This window comes from Onychomys torridus, chromosome 10 (genome assembly GCF_903995425.1).
Source record: "Onychomys torridus chromosome 10, mOncTor1.1, whole genome shotgun sequence".
NCBI lineage: Eukaryota > Metazoa > Chordata > Mammalia > Rodentia > Cricetidae > Onychomys > Onychomys torridus.
In genome coordinates, this window is record NC_050452.1 from 28,567,596 (window position 1) to 28,595,155 (window position 27,560).

At 40.8% G+C, this 27,560-nt stretch overlaps 1 protein-coding gene across 4 annotated transcripts in view; it reads left to right on the plus strand.

The window, feature by feature from the left end:
* The window catches only part of Fam193a (family with sequence similarity 193 member A), a 127,199-nt gene that overhangs the window by 29,669 nt on the left and 69,970 nt on the right, over positions 1-27,560 (plus strand). For 2 of the 4 annotated variants that reach the window (XM_036200791.1, XM_036200793.1), the window contains exon 2: positions 25,247-25,489. The exons of the other annotated variants lie outside the window; for them this stretch is intronic. In XM_036200791.1, coding sequence (XP_036056684.1) covers positions 25,247-25,489 — 243 coding nt within the window. The remainder of the gene's footprint in view (positions 1-25,246; positions 25,490-27,560) is intronic. 4 annotated transcript variants of the gene reach the window in all.

Consider the following 27,560-nt stretch of genomic DNA (forward strand, 5'->3'; position numbering starts at 1 on the left):
AGGGGTTATTATTTAAATGGTTTATCTGGTCTTGATTTAACTTAGGTATGTGGTACCTATCCAGAAAATTATCCATTTCTTTTAGATTTTCTAGTATTGTGGCGTAGAGGTTTTTGAAGTATGACCTGATGATTCTCTGGATTTCCTCATTGTCTGTTGTTATGTCCCCCTTTTCATTTCTGATTTTGTTAATTTGGATGCTCTGCCTCTGTCTTTTGGTTAGTTTGGATAAGGGCTTGTCTATCTTGTTGATCTTCTCAAAGAACCAGCTCTTTGTTTCATTAATCCTTTGTATTGTTCTCTTTATTTCTATTTTATTGATTTCAGCTCTCAATTTGATAATTTCCTGGCATCTGTTCCTCCTGGGAGACTTTGCTTCTTCCTGTTCAAGGGCTTTCAGGTGTGCTGTCAAGTCACTAGCGTGAGATTTCTCCAGCTTCTTTATGTGGGCATTCAGTGTTATGAATTTCCCTCTTAGCACTGCTTTCATAGTATCCCATGAGTTTGGGTATGTGGTGTATTCATTTTCATTGATCTCTGGGAAGCCTTTAATTTCTTTCTTTATGTCTTCCTTAACCCATTGGTGATTCAGTTGAACATTATTCAGTTTCCATGAGATTGTAGGGTTTCTGTACTTTTATCTGTTGTTGAAATCTAACTTTAAACCATGGTGGTCCGATAGAACACAGGAGGTTATTCCAATTGTTTTGTATCTGTTGAGATTTGCTTTGTGGCCAAGTATGTGGTCGATTTTAGAGAAGGTTCCATGGGGTGCTGAGAAGAAGGTATATTCTTTTTTGTTTGGGTGGAATGTTCTGTAGATATCGATTAAGTCCATTTGAGCCATAACATCAGTTAAGTCCATTATGTCTCTGTTAAGTTTCAATTTGGCCGATCTGTCCAGAAGTGAAAGTGGGGTGTTGAAGTCTCCCACTATTAATGTGTGGGGTTTTATATGTGTTTTAAGCTTTAGTAATGTTTCTTTTACATATGTGGGTGCCCTTGTGTTTGGGGCATAAATGTTCAGAAGTGAGATCATCTTGGTGAATCTTTCCTTCGATGAGTATGTAATGTCCTTCATCATCTCTTTTGATTGATTTTAGTTTGAAGTCTATTTTGCTGGATATTAGGATGGCTACACCAGCTTGCTTCTTAAGACCATTTGATTGGAAAGTCTTTTCCCAGCCTTTTGTTCTTAGGAAGCGTCTGTCTTTGAATTTGAGGTGTGTTTCTTGTATGCAGCAGTAAGATGGGTCCTGTTTTCGTATCCATTCTGTTAGTCTGTGTCTTTTTATAGGTGAATTAAGTCCATTGTTATTAAGGGATGTTAATGACCAGTGATTGTTCATTCCTGTTGTTATTTTTATTTTTTGGTAGTAGTGTGTGTGTACTTTTTCTTCTTTGGGGTTTACTGCTGTGGTGTTATCTGTTGCCTGTGTTTTCATGGGTGTATCTGCCTTCCTTAGGTTGGAATTTTCCTTCTAGTGCTTTCTGTAGGGCTGGGTTTGTGGATAAGTATTGTTTAAATCTGGTTTTGTGTTGGAAAGTCTTGTTCACTCCATCTATGATGATTGAAAGTTTTGCTGGGTATATTAGTCTAGGCTGGCATCCATGGTCTCTTAGTGTCTGCATTATATCTGTCCAGGTCCTTCTGACTTCAAAATCTCCATCGAGAAATTGGGTGTTATTCTGATGGGTTTGGCCTTTTATAAGTCACTTGGCCTTTTTCCTTTGCTGCCTTTAATATTCTTTCTTTATTCTGTACATTTAGTTGTTTAATTATTATGTGGCGAGGGGACTTTTTTGGGGGGGTCTAGTCTGTTTGGTGTTCTATAGGCTTCTTGTATCTTCATAGGCATTTCCTTCTTTAAGTTGGGAAAGTTTTCTTCTATGATCTTGTTAAATATATTTTCTGTGCCTTTGAGTTGGTATTCTTCTCCTTCCTCTATCCCTATTATTCGTAGGTTTGGTCTTTTCATGGTGTCCCAAATTTCTTGGACATTTTGGGTCATGACTTTGTTGGTTTTAGTGTTTTCTTTGACTGATGAATTTATTTCTACCGTATCTTCAACACCAGAGATCCTCTCTTCCATCTCTTGCATTCTGTTGGTTATACTTGCCTCTGAAGTTCCTGTTTGTTTACTCAGATTTTCTATTTCCAACATTCCTTCTGCTAGTGTCCTCTTCATTTTTTCTATTTCCCTCTTCAGGTCTTGGATTGTCTCCCTTGCTTTTTCATGATTTTCATTCAAGGATTTATTGTTTTCTTCTGCTTTAATTGTCCTTTCCTCTCGTTTTTTTTTTTATTTATAGTGTTCTTCCCATTTTTTGTTTGTCTGTTCCTCTACTTTATTTTTGATTTCTTCTATATAAGGCTCTAGCCTCTTCATGATGTTACTTATAAGGTTGTTTTCTTCTTCTTCCATTCCGTGATGTTCAGGTCTAGCTGTTGGAGAAGGGCTAGGTTCTGGTGATGCTGCATTGCTCTTTATTTTGTTGTTTGTACTTCTGCCTTGGTGTCTGCCCATCTCCTCTTGTGTTCGTTCTTGGTCTTATCAGTGTACTTGGTCCAGAGAGAGCTGACAGATTTAGGGAGCCTCTCTCTGGGCCAGATGGAAGCTCTGGGCCAGATGGGAGCTGGGGGGCTGGACTCTGAGTCTCAGGAAGACCCTGGGGTCTCCTTATTTTGTCCAGATGGAAGCTCCTTTTGTCCAGATGGGAGTTCCTCTGGTCCAGATGGGAGTTCCAGGCAGGATGAAGCTTGGGGCTGGTGTCTGATTCTCAGGAAGTGGCTGGGGTCTCCAGTAGATGGGTGTGGGGGCAGGGTGTGGAGACTGCAGTGTCTGCCTGCAATCTTGGAAAAGGGGAGCCTTCCCGCCGGGCCCGCCGATTGGCAGGAAACTGGGACCAAGTTGGTCATGTCCTCTCGGGGTGGCCTGTGTCCAGCGGTGGGACCCAGACGCAGTTGCCTCTCTGACTATAACCCAGGCACTCACCTCTGGTCCAGATGGGAGTCCCGGAGCGGACGGGAGCTGGGTGCTGGTCTCTGAGTCTCAGGAAGTGGCTGGGGTCTCGGGCAAATGGGTGTGGGGGCAGGGTGTCACCTTTTGCTTTTTAAATCTTACTACATAGTCCAAGTTGTTCATATTACTCACTGTAATCCTCCTGTTTCAGCCTTCGAAGTGCTAAGATTATTGGTATAAGCCACCACAGTCAGAAAATAGTGTTTTGAAGAGATACTTTGCTACAGTGTGACATTGCCAGAATATAGAGTCTACCTAAATGTCAGTCAGCAAATGCATAAAGGAAATGTGAAACATGACGCTGGGTTCTTCTGTTCAACACTCCTGCCCCAAGATAAAATCTGTTATTTACTAAAGGTCTAGGTAGAGAAAGGCAAGCTCCACACAATCCTGGTGTTTGGTTATTTGATTTTTGTTTTTCAAGACAGGGTTTTTCTGGGTAGCCCTGGCCATCCTGGAATTTGCTTTTTAGACCAGGCTGACTTCAAACTCAGAAATCCACCTGCTTCTGCCTTTTGAGTGCTGGGATTATTGGCGTGTGCTGCTGCTGCTGCTGCTGCTGCTGCCACGGCTTACCACTACTACCACCACTAGGCCACGATCCCAGTTTCATGTGAAACTCAATGCAGTTAATCACTTAGACATTGAAAGTAGAGGCTGGGGAGAGGAGAGAGGAGAGGAGGTTGAAAGCTGTTACCAATCCAAGTTAGATAGCAGGAGTACGTTTTGCGGTTCTGTTTCACAAAAAGATAGCCACAGAGAGCAGTAATATATACTGTATATTTCAGGAAAGTCAGAAAAGTATCATTTTTGTATTTTAGTTTTCAGACTGGTTTCAAACTATGTCAGTGGTTCTCAACCTGTGGGTTGTGACCCCCTGTGAACATAGCTTTTCATCTGGGTCACTTAAGACTATCCTGAATATCAGATATTTACATTGCTATTTGTAACAGGAAAATTATAGTTATGAAATAGCAACAAAATTTTATGGTTGGGGGGGTCACCATAACATGAGGAACTATATTAAAGCCTTGCAGCATTAGGAAAGTGAGAACCACTGCTCTATGTAGTTGACTCTGGCCTTGAACCCTGGTTCTCTGACTACCTGACAAGTGCTGAAATTACAAACTTGTAGCACTATGCCACACTCTAGAGACAGGACTTCCCCAGTGCTTTTTTTTTTTCCAAGACAGAGTTTCTCTGTTTAGCCCTGGCTGTCCTGGAACTCACTGTGTAGAGCAGGCTGGCTTTGAATTCACAGAGATCTGCCTGCCTCTGCCTCCTGAGTTCTGGGGTTAAAGGCCGTGTGCCACCACCCCCCGGGTTATTCGTTTTTTTACTTCTTTCTTCCCTTCCACCTTTTGTCTTCTTTCCCTTGGATTTTTTTTTTTTTTTTTAAAGAATCTTGGGGTCAAAGGGCCTTTTGTATTCTAAGCAAGAACTACATCTCCAGTCCTCCTAATAGGACTTGAGATAAAGTAAACAATATATACTTGATATACCATTTACTGAAACATCACAGTGTATACCATCTACTACTTACTGAACATCACAGTGTATGTCATCTGCTGAAATACCACACGGTGTTTACTTTCTATTAAAACAACACATGGTGTGTACAGTAAATGTTTACAGTGTTTTTAAGGATTGGGCATGTAGTCTTGCTAATGGGAACCCTGAGTTGGGTCCACAGCAGAGGAAAAACATTAAAAACATTAATTCTAAGTAGTTGTCGTGATGCGTACCTATAAGCCCAGTCAGTATGCAGGAGACTGAGGCAGGATAGTTTTTGCTGCAAGTTTGAGACCCCAGGCTTGGTTTCATGGTAAGGTACAACCTGAAACAAAACAGGTTTTTTAAAAACAAATATATTTTATGTGCATTGGTGTTTTGCCCACGTGTCTGTGTGAGGGTCTCAGATCTTGGGAGTTACAGCAGTTGTGAGCTGCCATTTGGGCACTAGGAATTGAACCCAGGTCCTCTGGAAGGGCAGCCACTGTCCTTAACCTCTGAGCCATTTCTCCAGCCCCAAAACAAACAGTTTCATTCACTTCATTTTTTGTCTTCATCATGCTGATCTTACTTGGTATGTGTTCTTGGACTTACTTGTTGTGTGAGTGCTAGGGATCTGAACTTTATCAACGGAGTTGTTTTATCTAGCCCTACATTTTGTCAGTTAAAAAAAAATGATTTATTGGCCAGGCAGTGGTGGTACATGTCTTTAATCCCAGCCCTTGAGAGGCCAGTGTGGTCTATAAAGTGAATTCCAGGACAGCCAGGACTGTTATGCAGAGAAACCCTGTCTCAAAAAACCTACACACACACACACACACACACACACACACACACACACACACACGTGTATTTTTCCTACATGTATGTCTGTGTACCACGTGTGCATTGCACACAGAGGCTAGAAGAAGGCCTGAAATATCCCTAAGAACTTGTAGGTACAGGTGGTTGTAAACCATCATGTGAATGCTGGGAACAGAACCCAGGTCCTCTACAAGAGTGGCTAATGTTGTTAACAGCTGAGCCATCTCACCAGCCCCCCATTTTGTCATTTTAATGGTAATAAGTAGCAACCTTTTTTTCCCCGTGACAGATGGAAAATGTAATAATATCAATAATGAGGGTTGAAGAAGGCGTGTGTTACATAATGGTGTAAACATCCCAAAATCACACTTGAGAACTGAAAAGGATGAGAAGTAGTGGCCATTAACTAGTGATTACTGTGTTCTAGTGTCTAGACTTCAGACTCTGCATTTAACCTACAGTATCTCAGCATCTTGTTTGGTTCTCTGGCAAGTCTGAGTAGATTTTTAAAACTACATTCATAAGTGAATGAAGAAACAGGCCAAGAAGGGCTAAGCACTAGCTGGAGGGTGAAGAGTGGGTAGTGAGTGTCAACCAATGTTGTACTCTTTTATTCCAAGGGTTTGTTCTCTGAGCAACCATAATTTTCAGTATTGATTTTAAAACAGTGTTTCCAGAGCTTATGAAATTCCCGTTTCTTAAAAGAATGTCTTCTCCAAGGGACAAGAGGCTTTTCAAGGTTTCACATGACCTGTTGGGAGATGGAGTTAGAATTGAAATTTAGGGGGTTTTCTAGCTTCTGAGTTCCAGACTCTCATGGAGCTGTTGTGCAGTTTCCTCCTTGACTACTAACATTCAAACTGTTAGTTTCCCCTCAGTGGTGACTTACACTGACATATGAGAAGCATTCTGCTAGTCTGTGGTTGTTTATTTATTCCAATAAATCCTTGGTTTTGTAGACATTATATTTAGAAATGTGTAGGTACAAATACAGAACTCATGGTGACGAAATTTTGTTGGGTGAGGGACATATGGTTCTGGGGTAATGTTTTGTTATTTTCTTCTTCATTCTGTTTTATAACAAATTCAGATGATTCAGACTGTTGGAACATTTATCAGCACCAGTGTTACTAATCTGGGAAGAGACACATCAACATTATAGGAAGGAGCTTAGTTTAGAAAAGACATTTTCAATCAGAATCCAAAATTTTTAGGATTCTACCTGTTTTGTGTTCTTTTCCCACTACACTATTGCCATAGTTGGTAATTTTTCTTGTTGGGTTACTTTGTGGGTACACTTTAGAGTTCTATTCCTAGACATGTAGTTCTTAATGATGTAGTCTGTAATTTCAGCTATTCTGGTCTACACTACAACTTTGCTTTTTTTTTTTTTTTTGGTTTTTCGAGACAGGGTTTCTCTGTGTAGCTTTGCGCCTTTCCTGGAACTCACTTGGTAGCCCAGGCTGGCCTTGAACTCACAGAGATCCGCCTGGCTCTGCCAACTTTGCTTTTTAGCTGTTGGTTCAGAGGCATGAATCCACATGGTTAGGCCCATTATCAGCTGCTTGATGTTGCTATTCGCTTATTGGCTATAAAGACTTCTAAACTGTCAGAACCCCAAATTGTAGGCTCGGGAAGGAGATTTTCTTCTGGAATGTTCATTAAACAGTGAGAGATGATACTTTCATTTAAAGTTTAAATTTTAAACACTTCTTTTTCAAGTTTGTCTATCTGACCATAGGAGAACAAGTATCATGTATTGTTCATTTATATAGAATATTGGCTGTAGGGCTGGAGAGATGGCTCAGTGATTGAGAGCACTGGCTGCTCTGCCACAGGTCCTGAGTTCAAGTCCCAGCAACCACATGGTGGCTCACAACCATCTGTAAAGAGATCTGGTGCCCTCTTCTGGCCTGTGGGCATGCATGCAGGTAGAAAACTGTATTCATAATAAATAAATCTTTTTTGTTTTTTGTTTTTTAAAGAATACTGGCTGTATCTAGTGGGACTATTCTAGACCAGAGGTTTCCCATCCGGTGCTGTGGGTCTTCAGCAGGCCATCACACAATTTTACTTACTTACTTGCTTATTTATTTATTTTTTTAAAATTTTTTTGTTTTTTGTTTTTTTCGAGACAGGGTTTCTCTGTGTAGCTTTGCGCCTTTCCTGGATATGGCTTGGTAGGCCAGGCTGACCTTGAACTCACAGGGATCCTCCTGCCTCTGCCTCCCGAGTGATGGGGTTAAAGGCGTGCGCCACCACTGCCCGTTATTTATTTAGTGAACTGAAACTTCTTATATTTATGTATTTATTTATGTATTTATTTATTCACTCACCTGTTTACCAACTCATTCACTTATTCATTCATTCATTGTGAACTGAAGCTTCCTGTCCTTATTGCCAGGTCACAGATAACCTACTTAGAGGCTGAATATGAATTATAAATGTTCGTCTGATAGCTGAAGCTTATTAATAACTAGCTTTACATTTTAAGTTAACCCATATTCCTTATTTATGCTCTGCCACGTGACAGTACCTTTATTAGCATGGCACATTCATCTCCTGCTCCATGTCTGGCTGGTGATTCTTGGCTCCATCCTTCTTCCTATCATCTTAGTTTGATCACCTGCCTGGCTTTAGGCCAATCAGTGTTTTATTAAACTAATTCAAGTGACAAATCTTAACAGTGTACAAGAGGATTATTCCACAGCATTTCCCCCTTTTTGTCTACTTTAAAAAAAATGAAGGTTTTATTTTTAACAGTACTATTTACACAACAAAAAACAGTTATCAATTAAGAATTATAGTTACAATATCCAGTCTATTTGTATTTGGCAAAATTAGAGAACATACTCTATTTCTATCTTATCTTTTTTGAGACCAAAGTTTTGTATCTATTTTTACTTTCTATCCTGACTTGCATTACCAACCTAAAACTACCTTTTTATGTCTCTGAACTTTATACACTTTACACCTCTTTTGTGAATTTCTTTTCTGAATTTGTTAACAAGGAAAACTGTAACTATAGCTATCTAGTCTTCTACTCCATCAGAGATCCTAGAAGGATGAAGTGTTACCTAATGACAGGGACATCAGGCTGCCTGGACAGTCACCCAAAGTTTCTTTGTAACGTTCGGGCATCCAAATCTGGCCTATAGGCCTAGTATATCTGACAAACTTTCCTGTGAAGCAGGGGATTTTTTTTTTTTTTTTATGAAGAAAATGTTTTCATTCATTTTACACACCAATCAAAGATTTTCCCCCTCTTCCTACCCTCCCAGCTTCCCCCCAACCCACCCCCACTCTCCCCACAAGAAGAAAAGGCCTCCTATGGAGAGGCACATCCAGTAGAGGCAAGTACAAGCCCTTCCCCCTGCCTCAAGGCTGCACAAGGTGTCCCATCATAAGTAGTGGTCTCCAAAAGCCCCTGTAGTTGAAGATTTTCCTGGTCCTGCCTGGCTCCCACGGCCCCACGGTCCAAAGCTGCTCAGACCCAAGTAAACACACAGAGGCTTATATTAATTTAAACTGCTTGGCCATTAGCCCAGGTCTGCCACTGACTAGCTCTTACATTTAAACAGCCCATTTTTGTTAATCTATATGTTGCCACATGTTCTGTGGCTTTACCTGTGTACCATTACATGCTGCTCCCTGGACAGCGGGCTGGCGTCTCCTCACTCAGCATTCCTCTTCCCAGAATTTTCCTTGTCTGCTTATCCCACTTATACATCCTGTCTGGCTACTGGCCAATCAGTGTTTTATTAAACCAAAGTACAAAAGCATTATACCACACTATTTCCTCTTTTCTGTTTAATTAAAAAGGAAAAATTTAGCCGGGTGGTGGTGGCGCATGCCTTTAATCCCAGCACTCAAGAGGCAGAGCCAGGTGGATCTCTGAGTTTGAGGCCAGCCTGGGCTACCAAGTGAGTCCCAGGAAAGGCACAAAGCTACACAGAGAAACCCTGTCTCAAAAAAAAAAAAAAACAAAAACAAAAAAAAAAAAGAAAAAGAAAAATTTAACTTAAACAGTAAAATTACATATGAAACTGTTATTAAGCAAGAATTATAGTTACAATATCTAGTCTATTTATATTTGGCAAAGTTAAAGAAAATATTTTATCATCTATCCTATATTTGTGAGTCTGTTTCATATCTAATTTATCTTTTATCATAACCAGGGAAAATTATAACTGTCTAGTGTTTAACTACATCAAAGACCTCAGAAGGATACAATATTATCTAAGTAAACAGGGAGAGCATTGTAAGCAACTTCCAAAAATCTAGAATGACAGAGACAGCTGTCTGCTTGAACAGTCACCCAAAGTTCCTCTGCGGTATTGGGGCATCCATCTTTAGCCCATAGGCCTAGTCTCTCAATCACTTTTTTTCTGTGTCCTGTAGAATGTCTGGCAGATTCTTTTGTGAAGCAGGAACCTGAAGGACTGTCTTGCCTTGCAAAGTTCAGTGGTTACCTTTCTTTGGGTTCTGCATGTCCAGTTGATACATTTTGTCAGGCAGTCCAGGCAAGAACAGTTTCTTGCCCAAATGGCTATTTTTGCCAAGAAGAAGATAAATTCCTTATGGAGTGTCTTTGATGTCCATCTTCCTCTTTGAAATAAATTGGTGCTGCCAGGAGCAGACATGTCTAACTGTCCAGAAAAACCTTAAGTTTTTAAAACATTTTAAATGCCATATTCTGTAGGTCTTTGACATCTTTGAAGATTACCTAATTGAAATATATCTGTGTATACCTAGAAAACTTAACATGACTATAAGTTTGATTATCATAGATGATTATCTATTAATCTGTATTTCTTAATTATCTATTACAATTTAAATTAGTTACATAAACATAATACCTTAAACAAGAGTAGAAATATATATACATAGTATAATAAATTCAACTCTAAATTTATATCAATAAACTGAAATTCATAGCAATGTAAAACATTTTTAAACAAGTTGTTGCTCTTTAAAAGTAGGATCATTAATCTACCCTTTTAGTCTATCATATCTATATTACCCCCTTTTCTTCTTTAGAAAGAGATTATATTTATAATTATCCCTCTTTAAATAAAAATAAACATTTAAAAAAATATTTTGGGAATTTGGGCATAGGTTTTTACACTTTTTTGTTGGATGAATGCGCTGGCAATCTAATGGGGATCCTGAGAAAATTAAGAATTATGGCCAAGTCTTGACTGAAATAGTCTGTGAGGCTGTATTGTTTGAGCCAGTTGCCTTGAAATCATTTTGGATGTTGGATCATCTGGGTCATGGTGTCATCAGAGACCTTTTAGGGGGTCTTGACTGGTTAAACCTGTTATATCTTAATCTGGAACAAATCTATAGTTTCTTGTTTTCTGTGGAAACAAAAGCAGAGCTTCCTTTTTAAAGCAATATGTCCTTAGATCTAAATTTGAAGTCAAGATATCTTTATATATATATATATATGCTTAGTTTAACAGGCTTTATAATCAAATGTCTTTCTGTAGAAAACATATCAAAGACAACACAGTCTAGATTCTGTATGTAATTTCCATTTTTACATGGATTATTTTTATATTACTTTTACTGTTTTTTTAAAGACTTTATTTTTTTAATATATTTTTTCTCTTTTAAGTCTATGTACATTTTTATATACACTAAATTATTTAAAGTCTTGTTTTATTTGAATCTGTCTTATTGTGTAACTTGTTTGAAACTGTAGTGGCTAGTACTGAAGCAGAAGCCTTGGTTGCTGACTCTGTCCATTTTAGCTTTTCAACATGGTGGAGGTAATTTACCATTAGATCAGGGAGCCATGTTCTCTGTTGATTCTGGGAGGCAATGGGTCCATGCCTTCATTCAGCATTATGTATCCCAGAAACTTTTTTTTTTTTTTTTTTTTTTTGTTCTAGTAAAAGTTAAATCTGTCACACAGTGTTCTGTGTGGCTTGGAGATGCCACTGTGTACTGTGGCGGGAATCTGCAGCTATGCTGCTCTCAAACAAGCCTCTCTGAAACTGTCATACTGTAGCTCACAGCTTGCCTAAGAGACACAGCTAGGAAGCTGTTTTTAGCTTTATTTTATAATCTTTTTATCTTTTCTTTTTTAAGCTTTTTTAGGTTTTAGGTAGAAACTGTTGCCCCACGTTGGGCGCCATTACTAGTTGAAGATTTTCCTGGTCCTGCCTGGCTCCCACGGCCCCACGGTCCAAAGCTGCTCAGACCCAAGTAAACACACAGAGGCTTATATTAATTTAAACTGCTTGGCCATTAGCCCAGGCCTGCCACTGACTAGCTCTTACATTTAAACTTAGCCCATTTTTGTTAATCTATATGTTGCCCATGTTCTATGGTTTTATCTGTGAGCCATTTATTACATGCTGCTCCCTGGACAGTGGGCTGGTGTCTCCTCACTTAGCCTTTCTTTTCCCAGAATTTTCCTTGTCTGCTTATCCCACTTATACATCCTGTCTGGCTACTTAGCTAGTCAGTGTTTTATTAAACCAGTGTACAAAAACATTATCCCACAGTAAGCCCCCTCATGTACCAGGGATGGATTCTGATTCTACTGCCAGACGCACACCCCCAAGCAGATCAAGCTACACAATTGTCTCGCCATGCAGAGGACCTAGTCTAGTTCCATGCAGACTCCACAGCCATTGATCCATTAGTTTGGTTTGGTCGTCTCTGCAGGTTTCCCCATCATGATCCTGATGCACTTGCTCATAGAATCCTTCCTCTCTCCCTCTGACTGGAGTCCTAGAGCTCCTGCCTGGTGTTTGGCTGTGGATCTCTGCATCTGCCTTCATCAGTCATTGGAGAAAAGCTCTGTGATGACAGTTAGGGTATTCACCGATTTGATCACTGGGGCAAGCTAGTTCAGTTCAGGCACCCTCTCCACTATTTCTAGTAGTCCAAGCTGGGGTCATCCTTGGGGATTCCTGGCAACTTTCCTAGCAACGGGTTTCTCTATATCCCCATGATATCTCCTTCATCATAGTATCTCTCTCATGAAGCAGGGAATTTTGAATTACTGTCCTGCATTATCTTGTCAAAGTTCAGCAGTTGCCTTTCTTGTGTCCTGCTGGTCCAGTTTGGACAGTAACTGTCAGCAATTGAGGCAAAGATAGTTTTTTTGCCCATATGGCTAGCTTTTGCCATAAAGAAAACAAAACTATGGAGTTTCTTTGATGCCCATCATCCTCTTTGAAATAATTGGTACTGCTAGAAGCAGACACGTCTCACTGTTGAGAAAAGTCTTAAGTTCTTAGAACATTTTAAACGCCATATTCTGTAGGTCTTTGAAGTGTTTGAAAATTGCCTATCTGAAATATATCTCTGTATGACCTTGAAAACCTAACATGACTATAAGTTTGCTATTATAGATGACTATTAATTTGTATTTCTTTATTATATATATTTTTAAATGAGCTGCATAAATATAATATCTTGAGAATAGAAATAAACATATAGTATTACAAAATTAACTTTAAATTTGTATCAATAAACCAAAATTCATACCAATGTAAAATATGTAAGATTAATAGTTGTTGTTTTTTATTAAAATAGATTCAATATTTTACCCTTTCATTTCTATTTCCCCCCCTTTTCTTTTCAGAACAAGATCCCTGAATCTAACCTCCTTTTGTTTAGCTTGTTTTTTGACCATTACCAATAACAACTTATAACCAACCCCACTTAAATTTGGGATGTGGGCATAATTCTCTAGACTACTTTCTGTTGATTGCTGGGTGCTGGTAATCTTTGAGGGACCCTGAGAAAATCCAGGATTATGGTCAAGTACTGACTGGATTATTCTGTGAGCCAGCAGCCTTGAAACTATTCTGGATGCAGGAATCTGAGGAGCCTGTAACAGAGGCATTTTGAGATGCTGGATCACCCGGGCCATCCATTTTCATTGGTGTCTGTTCCACTTCCTGTGAAAATACATAAATTTTTAAAAAAAGATTTATTTATTTATGTGTGTATACAGTATTCTGTCTACATGTATGCCTGCAGGCCAGAAGAGGGCACCAGATCTCATTACAGATGGCTGTGAGCCACCATGTAGTTGCTGGGAATTGAACTCAGGACCTCTGGAAAAACGTTCAGTGTTCTTAACCTCTGAGCCATCTCTCCAGCCTGAAAATACATAAATTTTTAAAGATAGCATACATAATCTGTATTAATATAAGTTAGATTATGCAACATACACATTAGTCAAAGATGATTTCTTGTTATGAGTTTGAGCAGGTCAAATATGCATCACATGTCTTGCAGTTCTTCCAGGTTTATTTTTTTTATGTCTGAAGTCAGGATTTCAGGGGATCTTCTGCGATCAAACCCGATTTTCTTTAACTCAGAATGAATTTCCTGTGGAAACAAAAGCATAACCTCTTCTCCAAAGTAACTTTTTTTCTTACTTAAATTTTGAAGTCAAGACATTTTCAAAATATATAGGTTGGTTTAATCTAGCAGCATTTATAATCAAGTATCTCTTAGCAGCTCTTGTTCTTTCCTCTGCAGTCAAAAAACTCAAAAGACAACATAATATATGGTATCCGGACTCTGTGTATATTCCCTTTTTGTGGCTTTTTATTTTATATTACATTATTCCCTCTTTAAGGACTTCTTATTTTAAAACTATTTTTCTTTTTTTTACGACTATTTCCTTTTTCTTTTCTCTCCCAAGTCTATGTCTATTTTTAAGAACACTGTAACTTGTTTAGCGGTTTCTTTTGTCTGAATCTGTTTCTGTTGTGTATCCTTAATCTTTTTTTGACCACATGAGTCTTTAAACTACTAAGTGGCTTGGCCAGGACCAAAGCAGGGCTTTGGTGGCTGGCTCTGCCCCATTTTTGACTTCCTGAGAGCCTAACTTCATGGCGGAGGTACTTGCTGGAGTCACATTTATCACCCTAACTCTGGGGAGTTTCTAGGTTCATGCTGCCACACAATAGTGTGCCGCTGGCTGCTCATAAACACCCTATAAGTGGTAGTAGTACCTCTTAAAAGAGCTACCCATTTTTGCCACTAATGCTGAGTCAGGAAGTCATCTCTTAAAGGATCCTCACCTCTGCTTGCTGCCAGCAAACAGAGCCTACTGGAGAAAAGACTGTTACCAAGAAGCTGCATTTGACTCCAATTTTGTGTGTTTAGAATCCTTTTTTAAGCTTGGTCAGGTTTTATGTGGACATTTTGACCACACATTGGAACATCATATGTAAATGGACATTTCTCTCCCACCCACCAATTCTCAAATAACCAGAGATGCTTCTATTAATTGCAAATAGTTATCTGTTAAGTCAGGCTTTTTACTAACTAACTCTTATATTTAAGTTAACCCATATTACTTATTTGCGCTTTGCCACATGACAGTACTTTTATTAGCATGATACATTCATCTCCTCCCTCTGCACCTGGCTGGAGACTCCTAACTCTGCCGTTCTCCTTTCCATCATCCTTAGTTTGGTCACCCTGCCTATACTTCCTTCCTGGCTACTGGCCAATCAGCGTTTTATTAAACCAATTCGAGTAATAAATCTTTCCAGTCTACAAAAGGATCATTCCACAGCTTTCTTTCTTTCTTTCTTTCTTTCTCTTTCTTTCTCTCTCTCTCTCTCTCTCTCTCTCTTTCCCATTCATTCATTCATTCATTCATTCATTCATACGAATCCTTGGCTGTCCTGGAATTGCTCTGTAGACCAGGCTGGCCTCGAACTCAGAGATCTGCCATCTGCCTGCCTCTGCATTCCAAATGCTAGGATCAGATGTGTGGACCACTACTATCAGCTTCTTTTTTTTTTTCAATGACTTTACTGTGTGTCTGCATGTGGTTATGTGCCATAGAGACCAGGTGTATCAAGACCCCAGATCTTGAGTTACAAACATTTGTAAGCCACCTAATGTGGGTGCTGGGAACTGAACTCATGTCCTCTGGAAGAGCAGCAAGTGTGCTTACCTACTGAGCCATCTCTGAGACCCTACAATTTCCTTTTCTGATGCTTTCCTTTTTTATTTTGTACAACTCTAGGGATTACACACACACACACACACACACACACACACACACACACACACACTACCATGTCAGTTCATGACACAGTTGGCTTCTGGGATGGACATGTGATAAAATAAGGTGCTTTCCTCATTAAAAGCCATTCATTTCACTTTGACAGTAAAACAGACCCTTTAGTGTGTGCCATTGGAGCCATACAGGAAGTCTGTAGATCATGATATTTAGGAACAAATAGTGCACAGTGTGGACAGTTAAAGCAGTCAAAAGAGAAAAGGTACATTATATGTTATATACATCTAGGTATTGTCAGGGTTTTGTATGTTATGTGTGTGTTTTGTTTAGGGTCTTACTGTTGTTGCCTATGTTGCTATATTGAATTTGCTATCTTTCTGCCTCCCAAGTTGCTGGGATTGCAGGCAGATAGCTGTGATTGTAAGCATGTGCCACCTTACTCAACTCTTACTACGTTAAATAATTATTATACTGTAATAGAGTAGCTAGAAACAGGAAATAGAATGCTCCAGGCTACTTTGGGCTAAGAGCCAGGAGCCAGATGTGGTGTTTCCTATTTTTAATCTCAACACTTGGGAGTTTGAGGCCAGTTTGTGCTAAAGACTTTTTGGAGACAGGGTTTCTTTGTGTATGTACCCTGGCCATCCTGGAACTCAGAGATCAGCTTGCCTCTGCTTCCTGAGTGCTGGAATTAAGGCATGCACCACCAACTGGCTAAAGACAAGTCTTTAAAACACATACCAAGGGATATATTTGAAAGGAGCCTTCTCCCCAAGGCTGAAGATCAGACCTGTGGTGAAGATGGAATTATAGCCAGTAGGTTGGTCAGGGTTCCTGGGCCAGATCTAGTCCTCAGTCAGCACTGGAGTGGGGTGTAAGAAAGCTCAGAGTGGTGGGTGGGTGAAGATGCCCAGAACTGGCCAGGGTACAGCTTCTGGTTCAGCAGACTCCTTGGGCAAGGACTTACTTTTATATATGATGTGGGCCCGGGCACTATGTGGAATGAAGGTTAGCTAGTCTGTCAGTGCTGAGGGATCTTGGTGGGTGTAGGCATGGGTGGAGCTTAGGAGAAGGCAGGGTACAGATTGGGATACAGATTCGTGTTCAAAAATTCTAGCTGTGCTGCTACTTACCAAGTCCAGAGCTAGAGAAAGCACACATTGTCAAATACTACAGAAGCTGTGTCCTTCACACACCTAGCTCAGAGAAAATGCAGTCTAAGCTCATCTGTGGAGACAACACAAATGTGTTTTCCATTAGCCTGTGTTTTGCAGACCCTGAAAGGGAAGCTTTTCCTTCCTATTATATCTCTCTAGCTCCCTCTACTGACAAGTCTTAATTAATTTCTTACTGGTAACATAATTATAGAGGGGCTTTGTTTTTACCGTGCTGCAAAAGTCAGAAGTCATACTTTTATTTATTTTGGTGTTTTTTTTGTTTTTGTTTTTTGATACAGGGTTCTCTGTGTAACCCTGGATGTCCTGGAACTTGCTTCTTAGATCAGACTGTCCTAGAACTCAGAGATCGGCTTTGCCTCTGCCTGCTGAGTGCTGGGATTAAAATGTGCATCACTATGCCCAATATTTGCTTGTTCTTTAAGAATAGCTTATAGGGGAAAAAAAAAAAAAAGAATAGCTTATAGAGCTGGGTGGTCATAGCACATACCTTTAATTCCAGCCCTTGGGAGGCAGAGGCAGGCCTTGTCTACAAAGTGAGTTCCAGGACAGTCAGGGCTACACAGAGAAACTCTGTCTCAAAACCAAATCAAAACAAAAAGAATAGTTTATAGAGTACCCTGTACGAGGGAAGTAGACTGGGCAATAGTTAGAGTGGGATATTGTCTGCTTATTCCATGGAAGTTTATTGAGATGTAAGTCAAGGAATGTCAGTATTTATGAGACCTGGCTCTTTTCACTGAATAAGCAAAAAGAGTGGCTGAAGCCAAGAGGTGTTATGTCTGCAGACAGCATGGAAAAATGTCAGCAGGAAGGTGTGCCAAATAGCAGTTCATTGCCTCTTGGCTCCACACTTACCCTTTGTCCTACATGTGACATTTGAAATGTACTCGACTGATGTGTCTCTTTTTGTCAGTAGTGTGTTTGTAGGACTTAGAAATGGAAGGAACCTCTGATCCCAGTTCCTCTGTGCCTTTTCTGGATTTCATTAGAATCACTGTGGCAACTTTATGGCAATTCTTTGGACGAGTTATCTGGCTTCTCAGAAGAGTCCAGCAGCACTTTCTACAGGCACTGGATTTTAACCAGCATTCTGGCCTCAAACTCCTGGGCTCAAAAGTGATCCTTCTGCCTGGTGTTAAAAGCATGTAAAAATTTTTTCTGATAAATTTTGTCAGGTCTGGTGACATAGGCTTGTATTCCAAGGACAGGGAAAATGAGGCAGGTTCAAGGGTAGCTGGACAAGTTTCATTGTCTGCATCCCAAAAGATGGTTTCCTACTAGCTCTCTTGTGGTATTTGAGCAGATCCCCATTCTGGCGTGATAGCTGTCTGTCTCTAGTGATGTCTGAATCTTAGTAGGGCTGGACCCCCAACCCCCTTGCAAACAGGGTTTCTCTGTGTAACCACTTTGGTGGTCCTGGAATTCACTCTGTAGCCCAGGCTGGCCTTGAGACCTCAGAGATCCACCTGTGTCTGCCTCCTGAGTGCTGGGATTAAAGGTGTGCATCACCACTGCCTGGCAGAAACTTTTATAGATTTGTTCCTGAGTGACTAAGGAGATGGTTCAGTGGGTAAAGTGCTTGCTGTGTAAGCATGAGGACCTGGGTTCAGATCTCAAGCACTTACATAAAATAACAAACACAAACAGGTACAGTAGTATGTACTGTAACCCCAGTGCTGGGAGAGTAGAAACAGGCTGATAGATCTTGGGGGCTTCCTGGCCAGATAGTCTAGCTGAAGTGACCAGCTCTATGCTCAGTGATTTAGGGTCTGTCTCAGGGCTAGTAGAATAGCTCAGTGGCCACAGGTACTTGCTGCCAAGTCTTATAGTCTTTCTTGTAAGGAGCCACATGGTAGAAAGATCAAACCAAGTCTTGTAAGTTGTCCTCTGACCTCCACACTTGTGCCATCTCACACACAGAGAACAGAATAAAAATAAACAAGTAAGTAAACAACCAAAACCTGTTTCACAAAAATAGAATGGGTACTGATAGAGGAACACATCCAACTTCTGGCCTCTGCATCCTCATGTACACTTGCATGCTTAGGTACACATTTATTATATACATAGAATACTAATGTGAATAATTAGCACCAAATTTATTCTTGAACATTCTGCCTCAGGTCTATAGGTAGTGGCTGCTCCTGTGTTTACTCCTGTATCTATTGATCCTGTTCTTTACTAAGTATCAGCTAGCAAAATGTTGTGTGGCGGGGTGGTGGCGGCGCCCGCCTTTAATCCCAGCACTCAGGAGGCAGAGCCAAGAGGATCTCTGTGAGTTCAAGAGTAGCCTGGGGGTTGGGGATTTACCTCAGTGGTAGAGTGCTTGCCTAGGGTTAAGTCCTTAGTTTTTTAAAAAAAAAAAAAAAAAAAAAAGAGTAGCCTGGTCTACAGAGGAGATCCAGGACAGGCACCAAAACTACATAGAGAAACCCTGTCTCGAAAAACCAAGAAAAACAAACAAACAAATTAATTAAAAAAAAAAAAAAAGATGTTGTGTGACCCCTGCTCAGATTATTTTGTTTTTGTTTTTGTTTTTGTTTTGAGACAGGATTTCTCTAGGTAGCGCTGGCATTGGAGAGGTGGAGGTAGGTAGAGATCTGTGAATTTAAGATCAGCCTGGTCTTCATAGCTAGTTCTAGGGCAGCCAGGGATACATAGAGAAACTCTGTCTCAAACAAAGAGGATGGGAAAGAGAGGGAGGGAGGAAGGTAAGAAGGAAAGAAGAAAAAGAGAGGGTTGTATATTTGCCTAGCTAGCGTATCAAGTCCTGAGTTTGATTACCAGTATCTCAAAAGAGAGGGAGAGAGGGAAACCAGGGATGGTGGCATATGCCTGTTATCCCAATATGTAGGAAGTAGAAACATGAGGATCATGTATTTGAAGCCAACTTGGCTCTGTGAGACACTGTCTCAAAAGTAAAATAAAACAACACACATAAAGATAAAGGGGTGCTAAAATAATGCATTTTGGAATCAGTAATCAGTAACTTAACTAAATTTTATTGAGTTTCCAGAGAACAACCTTGAAATCTGTAAATTGTTGTGTATTCTGTAAAATTGCAGGAATTGTTGTCATAAAACTTCCAAGTTTTTTTTTTTTTGTTTGTTTGTTTTTGTTCTTGTTTTTTCGAGATAGGGTTTCTCTGTGTAGCTTTGCTCCTTTACTGGAACTCATTCTGTAGACCAGGCTGGACTTGAACTCACAGAGATCTGCCTGCCTCTGCCTCCCGAGTGCTGGGATTAAAGGCGTGCGTCACCACCGCCCAGCTAAAACTTCCAAGTTTTTAAACTAATTTTGTAGCTAGATTCTTGATTCTGTTACCAGGTTTTTTTGCAAGTATGGGAGGGTTCAGTTGTTGTTTAATTATTTCCTAAGCAGTGCTTCTTGCTCACAGAAACTACTTGTGCTTGAGTTCTGGGAAAGAAGCGAGGAAGGTGCAGGCAGGTATTGTAGTGATGCGGTGACCCCTGTGTGAGATGGTGCATAAAGAGTGGGCAAGCTGGAAGACAAGACTATGCATTCTGATACTACTGCACATTTAGTCCTTTCAGTGGGTATGGAGTTCCTTGTGGTTCTAAAAACATTGAGTGTCCATTGAGAAGCTAGACATGCAAAGGATACTTTGTATGGGTATAAATGGGTCATTATATATAAAGTTGTAGTAATTAGCTAAGGGAAGCATGTATTAGGAGGGAGGAGCAGAACTTAGAAGAGAGAAGAAATGACATGGGATAAAGAGAATTCCATGTGTCTGATAAAGAAGGGGAAAGTGGTGTTTCAGAGTGGGAGGTGATAAGTACTAAAGCAAGGCAAGGGCCAACCAAAGGACTCAGCCAGTAATGGGGCTGGCTAAACAGCAAAGCTTAGATGAGAACTGACTCCTTAAGGACATCCCTCTGGCCTCAACACATGTTATGGCATACATGTGGTGTACCCTGTCCCCACACAACAAATAAATAAATGTTAAAAAATTATTTTTAAACAAAGAAAGAAAACCATAGTCCTGAATGGAATAGGAATGTGGAACTGTCATTTTAACCAGGTAGTTAACTGTGTTATAAGGGGAACTTCCACCTGGCCAGGGCCTTATAAGTCTTGCATATTGCCCCACTTGAGGACTTGTACGTTTTAGAAAATGGAGTCACAGAAAGGATTTGAAGTAGCAGCTGTTATGGTTACATGCATTGTGAGCCAGCCCTGTGCAGTTGGAGGTGAAGTAAAAGAAGAGATCTGAGGATTAGTGTGGATGGATGTATGGAGTAGCTATTCTAACCCAGGGTGCATATGTTGATCTATCCCTTTTCAAAGCTTCATAGTTTTCCACTCTCATCTGGGAAGATACTGACTGGTTTTTCGAGACAGGGTTTCTCTGTGTAGCTTTGGAGACTGTCCTGGAACTCACTCTGTAGACCAGGCTGGCTTCAAACAGAGATCTGCCTGGCTCTTCCTCCCAAGTGCTGGGATTAAAGGCATGCACCACCACCACCCAGATATTGACTTTTATAGTGAACATCCACCAATATAGACCATGTTCTGTATCACTGAAAAAGTCTCAGTAGTCAAGTATAGAAGATTTTAAATTATATTAAAGATCTTTTCTGATGATAGCAGAATTATGTTAGAACTCAGATATCAGATATAGACCTCCCCCAGATATTATCAGATTAACACCATACTTAAGTATTCATCAAAGAAGAAACCAGAAGTGAAATTTGGCCAGGTGTGGTGGTGGTACACGCCTTTGATCCTAGCCCTCAGGAGGCAGAGGTAGGTGAATGGATCTCTGTAATTTTGAGGCCAGTTTGTTTTAACATAGAAAGACCCAGTGTAGACAAAACAAGCAAACAAAAAGAAGATGAAATTTAAAAATATTTTGTACTAAAGGAGAATTAAAAGCACATCAAAAATGTTAAAGTATAGCGAAAGTAGAGGACAGATGGAAATATATATGACTAATAACCTGGATCATACAAGAGGAAAGGCTTAATGACCTAATTTTCCACCTTAACAAAGCAGAACATACGTGTAGTCATTAATATCTGAAGTTACCAGAAAGTGAAAACATACAAGTAACCAAAATAAAAACAGAAACTCCCCACAAAAACCCAAGGAATCAAAGCTAATTCTTTTAGAAACAGTCAGACTGATAAACTTCATTCCAGGTCAAAGATTTGAATAAATATTGGACCATCGAAGATGCAAGGACATACATAAACACAAGGAGAGATATGTGCATTTACATGTTTGTGGACACATATATGTGGGTACACATGTCTACATGTATATGGAAGCCATAATTGATGTTAGGAATCATTCTCAATAATTGTTCTGCCTTATTCATTGACACAAGGTCTTTCAGCTAAACCCAGATCCCCTGTTTCTTCCTTCCCATGCTGGAATTACAGGTGGACCACTACATTCACCCAACATGAGTTTCTGGGGATCCGAACTCTGGTCTTTGTGCTTGCATAGCAAGTGCTTAAACACTGACCCATCTCCTTACCTGCTAGTTCTGTAACTTTCAGATCACTTATACTTGTGATGCCCAGTTATATATGCAACCACACCCCGTCTTCCTTAGTATCTTATTCATGAACACCAAATACAAACTCTACATTAGATGTTGCAGCTCATGAGAATAACATTTAAGCTGACCGTTGGCTCTTGCCACTGGTCTAACCCGTCCTTGGGATTCATTCCCCTGTGGTATTTAGTCAATGACCCTTTAGGCCCTGTGGGTCCCACCTTGCTCTTCTGTATTGTATATATAGTCTGTATTCCCATGAGTATACACTACCTCTTCTTCACTCAGAACTACCTGTAGCAGCACTGCTTGTGTCACTGTCCCATAGAATTCATTTTTCATACAATAAAATTGCTTTTTAAGATGGATATTGGGTCATGTCTCCTATTATATGAGAACCAGAAGCTTGGCTGACATATCCTTTCTGACAACGCCCCTTTGCTGCAGATACTTTTAGCTCCTTGGCTGTGTTTATGATAGCCATAGGCATATTCAGATATGTGTACTGCTCCCTCAGCATGCTTTGCTTCTCTCTTAGGTCTGCAAGTCTTTTCCTTTGGGTTTCTGCTTTCCTCTGTTCTACATACCACTCTTGGTAGCTCAGACCTGTAGTCTCACCTACTTGGGAGACTGGTAGGGGGATTGTCAGAGTCCAGGGTTTTGAGGCCAGTGTGAGTAATACAGAAAGATGCCATCTCAAAAACAAAACAAAGGCTAAGAAACTTCCACTGTGGCTCTGAATTTGCTTGTTCAATGTCCTTTAGAAGAGCAGGACCTTTGTTCTTTGCATTTCATTCTTGTCTCCTAAAAGATGGTCCAGAGTAGAGATTTCAGATGTGTATAGGTGTGTCTTTTTCAGAACTGTTCCTCACCCATCTTTGTCTCAGGCCTCACTTCTGGCTCAGTAGCAGTCTTAGAGTAGTAGCCTGGGGCTGGTGCTCTGTCTGGCTCTTCTTTCTTCAGCCTCATTATAGATTGTTGTGAGCCACTATGTGGTTGCTGGGAATTGAACTCGGGACCTCTGGAAGAACAGCCAGTGCTCTTAACTTCTGAGCCATCTATCCAGCCCTAAAATTGAAATCTTAAAACACTTTTGGATCCATGTATTTGGTGGTGAATGAGTTGGTGTCTTGTCAGTTGCTGGCTGTCACATTGCATTTCTGACCTGGCCTATGATACACTTGAGCCCAGCATGTGCATGGATAGTCCGTGACCAATGATGGTTGTGGTTATTCTGTCTGTGACAGGAAAAAGACAGGCTTAAGTGAGGTGAGTTTTGAAATTCTCATAATGTAGTCATCCCAGGTCTCTTGGTATGGGAAAAAGATGTTACTCTTGTGCTCTGTTCTTTGGGGAGGTTTGCAGGCCCTCACTGGAGATTCTCCTCACCCTGTCACACAAGCTCAGGCTACTAAAGCCCTCCAAGCCTTGTGGGTATGTAGCTGGAGTTTTCTCCAGGCCTGCCCATCCCCTCGGACCCCACAGCCACTTATAAAATAATCACTCAGGAGCTCATATTAATTAAACTGCTCAGCCATTAGCTCAGGCCTACCACTGTCTAGCTCTTACTCTTAAACTCAGCCCATTTCTGTTAATCTGTATGTCATGTGTTCTGTGGCTTTACCTGCTACCTTTACATGCTGCTCCCTGGACGGCAGGTTGGCGTCTGCTCCCCTCAGCCTTCCATTTTCCAGACTTCTCCTCCCTCTTTGTCCCGCTTATACTTCCTGCCTGGCTACTGGCCAATCAGCGTTTCATTTGTCAGTCAGTCATCCACAGCAAGGGTACAATGGGTACATAGTGTTTCAACCACTGATTTATCAGAGCATGTAAGATTGAAGCACTTTCCTTCACTCATTAATTCCTTTTTTCAGCCCCAAATTTCTGCCCCAGTGCCTTCTGTGTAGTCTAGGGTCCACTTGGGAGCTCTGGGTTGTTGTGGGTCAGTTGTGTGTGTTAGTGCACACTCACAATCAGGTTGAATATTGATGATGGTCCAGGAAGAGCCTTGAGAATAAGGGAAGATCTGAGGAGCTGGCTTGGCAAGGCCAGCTGAACACTAGAGAATGAGATGTTCTTCCCTTCCATCTGATGGCAGTGACAAGAGAGGCTTAAGAGGGATCTGCTGTATGCTTTTGCACTGTGCTGAGTCTCTGTGCTAGGCCAACTTCTGCAAGGCGCTTTCTGCCTTCTGGAGCTGCCCTGTGCCTACAGGTGTCCCCGCAATGGGTGGACAGTAATGCTATAGGAGGATCCATCTTAGTTTTCTGCTTTTATTTAAAATCTTGTTCCCTGCTTGATAGTCTTGGTACTTTAAGTCTATTTCCAAACCTATGAACCTTAGCTTCTTTGTGTATTTCAAAGGTACATCCTTTGCTTCAGGCTCACCCCATCGTCTTGGAAAGGCAGCTGCTTAAATTAGGCTATAAACTCAGCATTATGATCACATAGCCTGGGAGTTTGGGTCTTGGGGATGCCCCTGCCATGAGATTCTTGGTTCTCTGGAGTCTAGACCAGGGATGGCCCTCTTCAGAGATGCTTTCAAACCAGAGCTGCCACATCGGTGCAAGCCGTTGTGTGCAGATACCTCTGTTGTGGTAGTTTCATGCCCGGTTGAGGTCTGAAGATCTGTGCTGATGGGTTTTCCTAGCAGAATTAATGCAGACTGAGTCTAAGTGAAGGGTGAAGTGTTCGTTCGTTCGTTTGTTTGTTTTTTTAAAGATTTATTTATTTATTATGTACACAGAAGAGGATGCTCATTACAGATGGTTGTGAGCCACCATGTGGGTGCTGGGAATTGAACTCAGGACTTCTGGGAGAACAGTCGGTGCTCTTAACCTCTGAGCCATCTTCCCAGCCCCAAGGGTGAAGTGTTTCTTTGTGGTGTTCCTATTTTATTTGAAATATCACCAGTTTCTAGAGTGCGAGGTTCAGCTTCATGTGTTTCTTACTTTGTTTTTCTATATAAATATACATATGTGTAATAGATATACATATATGCATGTATATATGTGTGTATGTGTATATATACGCACATATACATACATATGTACGTAGTACGTACGTACGTACGTACGTACATACATACATACATACATACATACATACATACATACATACATAAATTAAACAATCTTGGCTTCCTGGCTCAGGTTTTGAACATAGAATTTTTTTTCTATTCCAGACTCCTTTTAGTTTTGGCATGAATCATAGGACACCACCCTACCCCGCTGGGGATTATTGTCTTCTATGCAGAAGTGAACGGAAAGACTCTTCATTCTTAGAGAGTGGAGTTAAGACTGCGAGCAAATTGGCCCTTTCCATGGCTCCCAAGGGCAACAGCGTGCTGCACCTGCCGCTGTGGGTATGCCCAGACTGCCGGAGGACTGTGGAGAAGGAGGAGAGGCACAGCGGTCTTGACCAGCCGGTGAGTGGCTGCAGCGTCAGTGGGCTTCTTGCTCCTCTCTTATGTGGGTGGTGGGCTAACTGGCAAAGAAAGGAAAGGACTTTCGTCTGTCATCAGAATGCTTCCTCCTACACTATCTTTTGGTCTGTGCTCACTCTCTGGAATGTGTCTTCTGCCCTTGTTGGCCATACCAGTAGTAGGTGGAGAGCATGTGCTTCCTTATCTGCAGTCAGCAACCTAGTCACCTGTTTGGTGCTTTTGGCTTTTGCATCTGGCCTCAGGGTTTCTTTGGCAATAAAGTTTCCTGAGAAGCTAGTGTTCAATTGTAGACAATTTCATGTACTGGCAAATGTCTGAAAATTATTTCTGTGATGCACTTCTGAAGCCTAGCCTTCCTCCCTCCTTGATTCCAGGCCTTCTCTTATTAGAGACTTTGAGGCCATTAAGCTTAATCTAATCTTTGGTATAGGTTAAGGCTTAGTGGCTGCTCTTCCCATTGGGCTTTTATGACTCTTTATGTTTTAGGAGATGGCTTTTTCAACCATTCCCATATTCAAGTCTCTTCTCTTCCCTTTTATTATTTTTCTTCTTTCCTTTTGATTACAGAATGCAAGAAGCTGTCTTCTGAGTGACTTGTCTTCTGATCCCTTGCTTCTTGTGGCAAGTAACAGGCAGCATTTCCTGCCTTCTGTTTTCAGAGTAGTTTCAGTGTCAGTTTGAGAAGCATTTGGCTGTAGTGTTGATGGCTCTCCACTTCCTAGGCTTATTACTCTTCCTGATTGATCATTCATCTAGCTGCCCAGCCAGGGGCTCCTTGAAGACAACCCCTCCTCCCCCAGCTTCAATGCTAGTCTTGGTGGTAGAGTTTTAGTAACCAATCCTGGAGTCAGTGCACATCAAACTAGAAGTAATGTTCCTCTCAGCCCCTTCCCACAGGTCCTGATTCCTGCTTTGTTTCTCTTCCTTAGCTCTGTTTCTCCTTTCTTTCTTTCTTTCTTTCTTTCTTCCTTCCTTCCTTCCTTCCTTCCTTCCTTCCTTTCTTTCCTTTCTTTTAAGATTTATTTATTTATCGGGGTTGGGGATTTAGCTCAGTGGTAGAGCACTTGCCTAGCAAGTGCAAGGCCCTGGGTTCGATCCTCAGCTGGGGGGGATTTATTTATTTATTATGTATACATTTCTGCCTGAATGTTTGTCTACATGCCAGAAAAGGGCACCAGATCTTGATATAGATGGTTGGGAACCATCATGTGGTTGCTGGGAATTGAACTCAGGACCTCTGAAAGAGCAGTCTTAACCTCTGAGCCATCTCTCCAGTCCCCTTATCTTTATTTCTAACAGTCTAAATATTTCACTTATGCAATTTGTCATCTTCACTGTAGTATAAGCTCCATGAACACAGCTATTTATTTTTGTGTATGTTTTAACCAAGAGTAATGCTTGACCTGACATATTTGGTGCTCCTGATACTTACATTAATGAGTAAACAAATGGATAAGCAAAGGAGTGGAGAAAAGCCCCTGTCATCTCCTCATCAGAGATTCAGAGCATAATCAGTCTAAAATTTTCTTCTCAGATTTTTTCTTTCAGTTTCATACAGTTATATATTAAATTTTAACCATTTCTCCTTTCTCCAGTTATCTTCCCTTTTGCCTCTCCCTCCAAAAACCTTCACAAGTCCCCTCCTCCTCTCCTGTTTGTGTTTTCTATAAACCAGGAGGTTATATTAGGGTTATTGGTATGAGTATTGGAAGTGGGGCTTGTTTACTGGAGCATGGGCAACTTAACAGTGGTTCTGCCAGTGAAGAAAATGACACCCATTCCTCCAGCAACCTCTGATTGTCCGTAGCTCCTCATGGAGTGGTGGGGCCTTATAAGTCCCTTCCCAGTCCATGATGGAATGTTGATGGACCCCATCTTGGGTAGGTAAGCACAGCTGCTGTGAGCTCATAAGTCCTATCCAGAAAACTGTTTCACAGTACTCTTACCCATCTTGTGGCTCTTAATCTTCTTCCCACTCCCTCTTCTGTGATGTTTGCTGAGCCTTGAAGTGGGTGATACAGATGTCATTTTCAGTGTTAAAACATTCAAAGGT